Genomic DNA, 10,820 nt, shown 5'->3' on the forward strand with positions numbered 1-10,820 from the left:
CATCAAAGAGGAGAAAACAAAAAACATCCTGCTTCTCTCAAGTCCCTGGTCGTGCCACGCTCCTGTTGAAGATAAGATGCAGCTGAAAGGTCGTTGGGATACTGTGTGTGCTACCAGTGAGAGAAAACACCCACTCACTGGATCTTAGACACACATTTTATACCCAACAGGGGCACCATGGTCTTAACACCTCTGTGTATCCTCTGCTGTGAAGGGTCTCCTGGCCAGTGCCCTACCCTGGTACTCCAGACTCCCAAACCCGATAAAACCACAGTACCTGTGGGCTGGAACAGGCTGAGAGCATCAGTTCTTACTAACAGGAACTAACAGACTGGTGTCCTTGGGAATGATTCCACACATCAAGCTTTGGTATCTTCTGTTGGCAGGACAGTCAAGCAAAAATAGCAAAGTTACATGGTATTTTGGAGCCACTGGTGAGATGCTCCACCCCTCAAATTGTGTGACTATAGTGCCAGGTCCACCCTGGTCAAGCAACCAAGACTGGCCAGTGTTAGGAGTTGCACCCAATTCAGTGTCCTGTCCAAGGTTGGGTTCCCTGTTGAATATGGACACGATTCAGCAGGTGGCATTCTTTCTTATCCATCCTTCCCTCCTTTCCTCTACACACCTCTCCCCTACAAGCCTTTGTCCCCCATTCTTCAGGCCCCTGGCCATTCATCAAGGCCACATATCTGCTACAGGTCTGTATTGTCCTAAACTAAACTTGGTTTTTCTATGCCACATACATGACTAGACATACCCCACTTTTGTGGACATTTCGTATGTGGGTCTAGGGGACATTTCCAGTGTGATCATTTGATGCTAGATGCATCCTTTGCTGCTAAGAATGGCCCGTTCTTGTCTAGAACACCAGAGCTAAAGTATAACCTTCCTGCCTTTCGCTGTGAGCCTCCATGGCACCTTGTCCCTTCTCCCATGGTCACCAATAGCAGTCTTCATTCAGCTGGGGCCCACTTTCCTCTCCTTAGAGACATGAAAAGAGCAAGGGAAGACTTTTCCCTGAGGAACTTGCTAGGGATTAGATTTTTGTCCTAAGAGAGCAAATCTCCCTGCAGCCTTCACACTCCTCTAGTTACTTTATGGATTGCTGGGGCAAAATAACTGACAAAAGCCAGTCACAGAAGGAATTATTTGACTCACAGTTGGACGGTGATGGCACCAGGGTTTTGGCACTTGCCAGTTACTGCTTCTCTAGACACCCCCACACCCCACACCCCACCCCAGGGAATGAGATGATGCAGCCCACACTTAATGTGGTATTTGGCCTTGATTGACCTAATCTGGAATATCCCTCACAGACTTAACCATGAGTTTTTTCATGGTGATTCTAAGCCCCGTTGACAATCAGCATTAGCCATCATAAACCCGCTCCTTACCAACTTGACAAGCAAATATCACTTTTTAACCTTATAACCTTCTACTCCATGGCTTATGGCCATCTCATATAATATAGGTCTTTGTAGCTTTTTAATAATCCCAGTACTTTAAAAGTCCAAGTCTAATGTGAAATTCGAATTAATCTTATACTATTAAGTCACAGTAGTATATAATAAATATTCACATCCAGAGAGAATGATGGAGTTATATGATTGAACCAAATTTAGTAGACCAAGCACCAAATCCTGTATCTGTTCCTTATCTGTCATCTGGGACTGGTTCTAGAATTGTCTGGACTCCAAAAGGACAAGGGGATTTCCTGACCCCCAATCTCTGCTACCTGCATTACATAGAGTCCCAAAATCCTTCCATCTCCAGCATCTCAAGATCACTATTACAGTTTAGACTTAATCTTCACATTTGTGTAGTAACCTTTCAGGGACTTAGATCTTGCCTAACATTGTCACTGAAACCCTGGAAGACATTCCTTGACCCTGTCAATCTTGCATCTTTATGTCTGTACCTTATATCTTTACATTTAAGTACCATATGGCCAGTGCTTCCAAGTTATGCTACTAGCCCTGGTTGGGTAGATGTTGCAAGGAGATGGCCCGCTTGTTTGTCCCAGCCACCCTGGCTAGCTTGGCCCCACACAAACTGTATTAATTAAAATACTGCTTGGCCCATTAGCTCTAGTTTCTTATAGACTAATTCTTACATCTTAATTTAACCCATTTCTATTAATCTGTGTATCACTACATGGCTGTGGCTTACCTGCAAGATTCTAACCAGCGTCCATCTCAGGCAGAGGATCTATGGCTTCTCTGACTCTGCTTTTTTCCTCTCAGCATTAAGTTCTATTTTCCCCGCCTACCTAAGTTCTGCCCTATCAAAAGGCCGTTTCTTTATTCATTAACCAATGAAAGCAACACATAAACAGAAGGACCTCCCATACCAGGTGGAGACTGATCCCCATGAACCAAAGCACAGTAGCAGTGCTTCTCAACCTTCCTAATGTGTTGACCAAAGTTTCTGTCCCACCAGGTCCCACAGTCATTCATTCCCAAAGAAACACATAGAAGTCTACATTAATCATAAACTGGTTGGCCTGTTAGCTCAGGCTTATTAATTAATTCTTCTTAACCCATAATTCTTGCCTGAGTTTGCCACGTGGCTTGGTACATTTCATCAGCAAGGCATTCTCATCTGTGTCCTCTATGTCTGGGTGATAACAACTGCAGACTGACTCTTTCCTCTTCCCAGAATTCTCCTGTTCTTGTCACCCCGCCTCTACTTCCTGCCTGGCTACTGGCCAATCACCATTTGGTTAAAAAATAATACAAGTGACAGGATACAAGACCATTGTCCCACAGCACTAATGTTGTGACCCTTTAATCCAGTTCCTTGTATTGTGGTGACTGCCAGCCATAAAATTATGTTTGTCACTATTTCATGACTCTGATTCTACTAATGGTATGAATGTAACGTAAGTATTTTTTTGAAGACAGGTTTGCCAAAGGGGCCACAAGCCACCGATTGAGATCCTCTAGAGGCATCTGTACCTTGGCTGTATGATGTACACAAAAGTACTTTCCTAGGCAATTCTTTTTGAACAGGGAAGCCATTCTTCAGCAGTTTCTCCTGTTAAATGACTCTGCCTTCTTAGAAATTAGCACCTTCCAAGTAGAGTCTTTCCTTCAGGGCACCATCCCTGATGTCTCAGGGCAGAGTGCCAAGTTTTCATAACAATTACATTTGCCTTGTCTGTTAACTTGAAACTCATTTGTATCCTTTCCCTCGTTAAGCTACATATTTTTCATGAAGTTTCTGTTCCACTTGCTGCTTTTTTACTTTGGACCTGGATGAGAGCAGTAAGCAGTGTGATTGCCACCCAACAGAGTGCTATCCTGTCTTGGTTTTTTCCTCCACCAAATAGATGAGTGCATTCTGTATTCAGCCTCACTTGGCGTTTTTTAGCCATGAGTGGAGTGCATCCAGATTATTGGCCAGAATATTACATGAATGGCCTTTCACCCAGTTCCCTATAGAGTTCTTGTTGCTCGAGGGAGCATCAGGAGCCAGGCCTCCCTGTCCCTGTGTTCCCTCCGCACTCCTGTTTTCTAAGGACTAATCAAGCCCTTTTTATAGCATTCTAGGGATTTTCTAGCCCCAAAGTCCAACCACTTCTGATCCCAAGGGTTAATTTTCTGTATCACTGGAACAAAATAATTTGACAGAACAAATTGAAGGGTTGTTTCGGGGGACAGTTGGGGTACAGTCCATCATGGCAGGGACCTTAAGATTCCAGTCACACTGCGTCTACAGTCAGGGAGCAGCGAAATGAGTGCTGCTATTCAGCTCCGCTCCTCACCTCGGCTCACCACAGGACCCCACCTGTAATATCACCCACATTTAAGGTGGGTCTTCTGACCTTACTTGACTTAAACGTTCATAGACATTTGTTTCCATGGTGATTCTAAATCCCATCAAGTTTACAACCAAGATTAATATCAAAGCTCATTCGCTACCAATAAAACCAGCTTTAGGTTCATTGTGAGCTATTGCTAAAGTAGATCATTTGACAACAGTTATTTCCAATTCTGGCTGTAAAGAATTCTTATCACTTACTAAGCCGGCGGTTCTTGACCTGTGGGTCTTGACCCCTTGAGGGTCAAAAGACTTTCACAGGTAAAGCCTATGACCATAGGAAAACACAAGATATTTATATTTTGGGTTATAACAGCAGCAAAATTACAATTATGAAGAAGCGATGAAAATAATTTTATGGTTTTGGGGTCATTACAACAAGAGGAACTGGATTAAAGGGTCACAGCATTAGGGAGGTTGAGAACCATTGTTATAGCTAAATTTGAAACTCTGGTAGTATATTCTTCCTATATGTAAGTGTGTGGTGGGTAATTGTGCACACAAAGAGCCCATGTGGAGGAGATGACCAGTCTTGAACCTGTGTATACTGCTGAGCGGGTACATTTTTAGAAGTGCATTCTATGAATCAAATGCTGTCAATGTGAAGACATCAAGAGCTCACTAGCTTTGGATCACTGAGATGGCTCGGCAGGTGTGCCTGTGTTTGATGTTTGGGATCCAGATAATGGAAAGAGAAAGCCAACTCCTGCAAGCTGTCTTCTGCTTTCCACAAGTGCATTGCAGCTAATGCGCGCTCGCTCTCTCTCGCTCTCTCTCGCTCTCTCTCTCTCTCTCTCTCTCCCCCCCCCCTCTCCCCCTCTCCACAAGTACATTGCAGCGCGCGCAAGAGCACACGCAAGCACGGACATACACACACACACACACACTAAATAAGTATAATTTTAAAATTTAAAGAATTCATTAGCTTTGGAAAGCTCCCCAGAGAATAGCTTGAAATCAGTCCACATAAACGCCTCCTTCTCGATGGGTTGTTTCCTTGGTAGATGAATGAGTCCTGGCCAATAATTGCTTTTTGTCTCAACTTAGAATTGGGTGGTATAGCTCTACTCTGGTTACAGAGCTTATAGCCACGGTTAGAGACATTACAGGATTCCACAACAGTGGTGCTACTCTGCATCCTCCAAAACAGGACCCCACCCCACTCCCTCGAGTCCAGGATACCCTCAGAGCCTGCTGAACTCTGCTCTTCCAGATACCTCCAGAACCCTGCTCTGGAGCAACTGAGTGTCTGCCCCATACAGTGTAAATTCCCACCTTGTGTGCAGCATCTTTGACTAAAGCCTGTGCAACAAGTAACTAAATGCTATTGAGGTGACTTGTGTTGGTGGCAGCTCTTGTTGAAAGTGACTCCTAAAAGGATACAGTCTCTTTTGTGACACATCGGTGTAGCCAAAGTGAGCCTGGGACAAGTGTAAGTTTCCCTACCAGGTGTGTACGAGTTCTGCCAGGAGGGTTAAACTGAAGAAATGCCCTTGTCAGAAGAAAATGACCTCCAATGAGACTGTGAGCCTTCCTCAGCATGTCCTGTGGGGACCCGACGCTTGCCTAACTGCTGGTGGGTGTGGCTTTAGCCTGGGAGTCTGTTGCTCTGCATTCTGCCACCACCGCTCCTAAGACACCCACCGTAGAGTATCTGCTGTGTACCGTGCCCCTTTTACAGCCCCGTCTTAAGAATCCCCACCCCGTATGCTCAGGAACCGTCCAGGACGAGTACAGTATTAGCACTTTGGGAAGTCTTTGCTAGGGAGAACAAGGATGGGCCAGGCTCAGACATAGGCCCCATCTGTGAACCTTTCACTACCAAATCCTGCTTGTGTATGTACTCGATGTACCAATCTAAGGACTGATTTGCTAACCTCAAGTTCATCCACAAGAACGTTCTTGGTTATCCTCTTACAGCTTGAAACAGAAATGTCCCCACACCTTTGACTCTCTATTTTAAGACTGCAAAGTGACAGACTGGGGCTCAGCCTATGTAGTCTGACCAAGGAAATGTTTTTTTTTTTTTTTCTTCATGGGTCTTTGTTTGCTGGTGGTGGTTGGATTTGGGCTGTAGGTTATTGTGATTTGTTGGTTCTTCGTGCCTCTATTTTAAACTGACTCATGGCCTGTTTACATGAAATGCATTCACAGCCTTGAATCAGTTCTGCCTTACCCTTTTATTGTCCTGCACCTCTTAACCATGTGAAATAGGGGGTGAGGTGGGGGAACCACAGACCATAAAAAGTTGTCTAGTCACATATGGATGTAGAGCTAGACTGGCCAAGAGAAGGGAGTGAGATGCCAAGACAATGTGTAGGCCAGAGCCAGGGCAGTTGTGATTGGCCCAAACAGGCCATCTAATTAACAGAGATGGACACTGGAAGCTAGCACCACCCCCTGGGAGTGTGTGAAATGAAGTAAGGCGTGTTGGGATGCTGGAGCCAGACCACGAGTTCACGGCTGGCTGGTCTAGCCTGTGTCTCAAAGGTGGGGAAGAGAGTAACTAAAGACAGATGGGTCCCAAGGGACAGCATGGGAAGAAATGCTCAAGACGGGCTTCCTGGGCCTGGCAAGTTCATTAGTTTCCACTGTGTTGAGGACACATGTAACTTACATGACTGGTGGTGTCATCTCCAAAGAAAGAACATTCTGGGTGCTCCAGAGCTCTCCCTACTTATGCATATGACATCGGGGCCCTCTCCCTTTCTCATCTCCCTGGAGTATTCCTGCAGGGAAACTTAACTACAGAAATAAGGTCAAATGGGGTCTTACAGATGTTTATAGATCATCTCTGCATTATTCATGGGGTCTGTTCATTCAGAGAACATTCCAGGCTTGTGAGCTTGTTCACGACTAAGCTCAAATGGCTGTCTACACTTTAGATGATGCCCTCAAAACCTTGCAGACTCTTATGAGGAGGTCGCACATATGCCACACGCACACCCGTTTACAGTACAGTGTCTGCCCTGTTGGAAGTACAGCGGGTTGGCTGCACACTTGACCTCCATGGTGTGTGTGCTCTGTACATTACAAGACTCAAATATTCCCTGTGATTTCAGGGTTGCATGTGGTCACTGTAGGATCTCTGTAATTTTTGCCTCTGAAGAAAGGAGCATTTAGAGGGTGTTTACCTGGGCCTCTTCGGGACCACTGAAGTCTCGGCAAGGTTATCTGTGCTGGGCAAACCTCCTTAGCCGGCCACAGCAACTGTGATCCTGTCATTACTGACGTGAGGTCCATACACCTTCTGCCAGGATGTGAACAGTGGCCTCAAATCTCGTTGTCAAAAGTAAAGTTGCGTTAGTTTTCTCCAGTCCATCTTGTAAAGTAACTCAGAACCTCTCAAGATGGACGACAGTAGCTGAGGTACACTCAGTTCCTCCTGGATAGGTAGTGTCCGTATGACAGAAGCGTGGCCCCCCCCAGCAGTGACATTAGAACATTGTCAAGAGGGAAAATGTAGTTTTATGGTTGGGTTCAGTCCCCTTAGAGCACGAATTACTGACTCAGGTACCCACGTTGCATTTTTAATGCGTTGACTTGCGTGGGAAGAGCCAGTGTTAAGAGGAGAAACTCGAATTATAGGGGAAGTTACACCAGCAACCTCATTTACCACAAAATAGCCTCTAATTTGGACTTCATCCAAGTCTGTGTGACTCCGAATTACATCATGAAGCAAGCCTTTTTCTCTTCTATTTTTTTTTTGGACTGGCACAGGGTATTACTACTTTTCTATCCACCCACTTGGTCATGCTTTGCCCGTGGTTTGTTCTTAGTGGCCACTAGAGGATATGAAGCGATTCTAACGTCTTCAGAAGTCCACCCTCAGCTTGGATTTCTGAGGGTTGAATTTCCAAGACATCTTCTCCACCCACTTCCCCTCGTGTTTCACATCGTGTCTACTCTTTCATTTTAGGCCAATGAAATGCTGCTCAGTGGGCGCAAGCTGACCGCACAGGAGGCGTGTGGCAAGGGCCTGGTCTCCCAGGTGTTTTGGCCAGGGACCTTCACCCAAGAAGTCATGGTTCGCATCAAGGAGCTGGCTTCATGTAATCCAGTTGTACGTCGAAGTGTTTTTTTTTATATATATATATATGTATATACTGGTTTTGTTTTCTTTTGTGCTTGTTTTTAAATGAGGAGAGAAAGCCTCTTCTTCCTCCACAGAGATTAAATTGGATCTGTGCCTGGCCTTGATGTAGCAATGGACACCAGTGTGAAACATAGTCCTCACATGCCCCATCCAGTGCTAACCATTTCTTACTGGGGATTTTGGTTAGGAAATGTGCTGAGTCGTGGTCTCCTAACAACACTGATTTAGCAGTGCGGTGTGTGGCATGTCCCAAGTGATCAATCCAGCTCTTGTCTAAGCTCACGCAGATACACGAGCGACTCCCATAGATGAAATTAAACTGTTTTGTTTAGAAAATTCTACCCGCAGTCTCTTTGGGAAATGTCATTGAACCTCAGTAGAGTAGATAACCACTCGGGGCTCCACATTATCCCACAGCAATAGTGCTGTGGCCACGCTTGGTCGGTGTGAATCAGTGTAACAAACCACCTCTTAGCTTGAGCCATGTCAAGTTTCAGTGTCCAGCGTTAAATATCTCGGCATCCCTCTATTCCCATGGTACATCCCTCCACCGTGGGTACCAGAATCCACAAGTGTTGAAATCCTGTACACAGTGTGTTCCTCTGTGTATACTTCAGGTCATCTCTGGAGATGACGTGCGGTGCTTTGTGAGGAAGGGCTGTGCTGCATTTTGAAATAGGAAAGCCTACATATTCCATTAAACATTTTTTAAATCTTTTTGCATATTTTCAGTCCAAGATTGATTGAGTCCCAGGGATGTGGAATTCACAAGTGTGCAGGGCTAATGGTACTAAGCTGTGAGTGAATTTACATGTAAAGATTTTTGGTTTTTCAAGGCAGGGTTTCTCTGTAGCTTTGGAGCTTGTCCTGGAACTAGCTCGAACTTATAGAGATCTGCCTGCCTCTGCCTCCCTAGTGCTGGGATTAAAAGTGTGTGCCACCACAGCTTGGCAACATGTAAAGATGTAATGGTTGCTATCATGTGTGTAAGAAAAGGTTTGGTACCTGTAAACAACCAGCCTCCTTTCTCGTTGGTCACTGCCGCAGGTCCTGGAAGAGTCCAAAGCCCTGGTCCGCTGTAACATGAAGATGGAGCTGGAGCAGGCGAACGAGAGAGAATGTGAAGTGCTCAGGAGGATCTGGGGCTCCGCCCAGGGCATGGACTCCATGTTGAAGTACTTACAGAGGAAAATCGATGAGTTTTGATTGGCAGACTGAGCAGGACATCAGTGGCTCCCAGTCATCCTCAGCAGTAGCCCACGCTTGGAAGCAGGACTGGAAACATCCAAGCTATTTATTACCGAGGAGTTTTTAAGTACTGTAACTTTAAAAAATAACTACAAAGCTTCTTTGTCCAAACGTCCTTATTTTATACTCAAGTATACACAGTATAAAAATGTAATTGAGCACCAGACTGCTCTTAGAAGCTCTAATTTTCTTGTAAGCTAGTTGTGTTTTTTAAAGGAATTATGTTTTCATTTAGGGTGGCAGAAGAGTTTGCAATAATGTTTGTTTTACTCATTTTGGTGGGTTGTTTTGTTTTTTTTTTAATCTAGATCACAGACCCTAAAGAGTGCTAGCCAACAGCACCCCCCGCCCTATACCTAAACAGATGCAGAAATCTCTGAAACATGTTCCCGCATCTAAGAGGCCGAGGGAGGTACAAGTACCTCGGTACTGAAAAAAATTCTAATCAAAATTAAAACCAACTTGGGAAAAGCATCAAGGTTGGAAAATCTGTCCTGAACTACGGGCTCGTGCTGAGATGCCCGCTGGTTCTCCCGTTCTCACTGCACCCCGTTCTTACCCAGCTAACATGAAGAAGCATCGTCTGTGGCGGAAAGCAGGTGATGGTGCAGAGTGAATCACTCCCTAGCTTGAGTGCTACTTGCTAAGTTATAAATTAGCGCTAGTGGGTTTAAATATTTTTTTCTTACCCTTTTGAAAAATAACTACATAAGTGCTTCTTGTGGCTGGGTGAGATATACTACTTTGCAGTTTTGTCTATCTGCAGATAATGATGTATTACACCAAAAAAAGTATTTTTATGTTTATAAAGTGTAATTTTTAGGTTCACTTAGAATATATTTTATTTAATTTAAAATTCTCTCGGCACACTATTAAATACAGAAACTCCTTTCAAAACAGAGAAGAACTACCTTATATTTGACATTTAATGTTTGCGGTCTCTGCATTTACGTCTGCCGTATACTGTGCACAGTATCGTGTTCATGAGTACCCCGTGGAGTGGGGACTGATTCCTGACTACAGGCGCCTATTACGACTTAGGCATCTGGGTTTGCAATCATATTGAATGTATGAAGATGGAAATAAAATCGAAAACCTTATTTTTGTACAGTTTTGAAGTTTATACTCAGAACTGACACCTCCCCAGCCATGTGGAGCGCTGTGCAGTGTGTAAATCTGCCTTTACCGTGGATGGGTTGGTACAGTATTTTTGCATCTGTGGGACCTGCTCTTTTGTTCCGTAGTTTGAACTATATATAAACTGTACAATCTGTAAAGTTTTTATAGAATAAATATTCAGCTGTGAAAACTGGTTAAATAAAACTAATATTTCTTAACACATGGGAGTCTTTCTCGATGAAGTCTTCCCTTGCCAGGTTTCCTGTGGGGGCATTTTCCTCTGGGATTTTTCATGAGGTTCACAAACGTGCATAAACTTTGGTGTTTGGCTCAGAGACGAGTCCACAGTCCACTGCTCCTTCTCATATTCACACGGATGGATGGGTGCCTACGCCAAAGAAAGGTAGGTGTGTTTCACCAAATTGGCACCTACGAAATAGTGATGCTTTAAGGGGCCCTCAGCCCCGTGGCTGTCACTGCCTTTCCTGGTGGCTTCTCTTACTGTATTCTTTCATAGCCAACTTGATCTAGC

At 44.6% G+C, this 10,820-nt stretch overlaps 1 protein-coding gene across 1 annotated transcript in view; it reads left to right on the top strand.

The window, feature by feature from the left end:
* The window catches only part of Cdyl (chromodomain Y like), a 126,005-nt gene extending 115,497 nt beyond the window's left edge, over window positions 1-10,508 (top strand). The window contains exons 6-7 of the mRNA XM_038335031.1: window positions 7,745-7,888; window positions 8,969-10,508. Coding sequence (XP_038190959.1) covers window positions 7,745-7,888; window positions 8,969-9,127 — 303 coding nt within the window. The 3' untranslated portion in view covers window positions 9,128-10,508. The remainder of the gene's footprint in view (window positions 1-7,744; window positions 7,889-8,968) is intronic.
* The last annotated feature ends 312 nt before the right edge of the window (window positions 10,509-10,820 follow it).

The sequence above is a fragment of the Arvicola amphibius genome, chromosome 6, assembly GCF_903992535.2.
Source record: "Arvicola amphibius chromosome 6, mArvAmp1.2, whole genome shotgun sequence".
In the NCBI taxonomy this organism is placed as follows: domain Eukaryota; kingdom Metazoa; phylum Chordata; class Mammalia; order Rodentia; family Cricetidae; genus Arvicola; species Arvicola amphibius.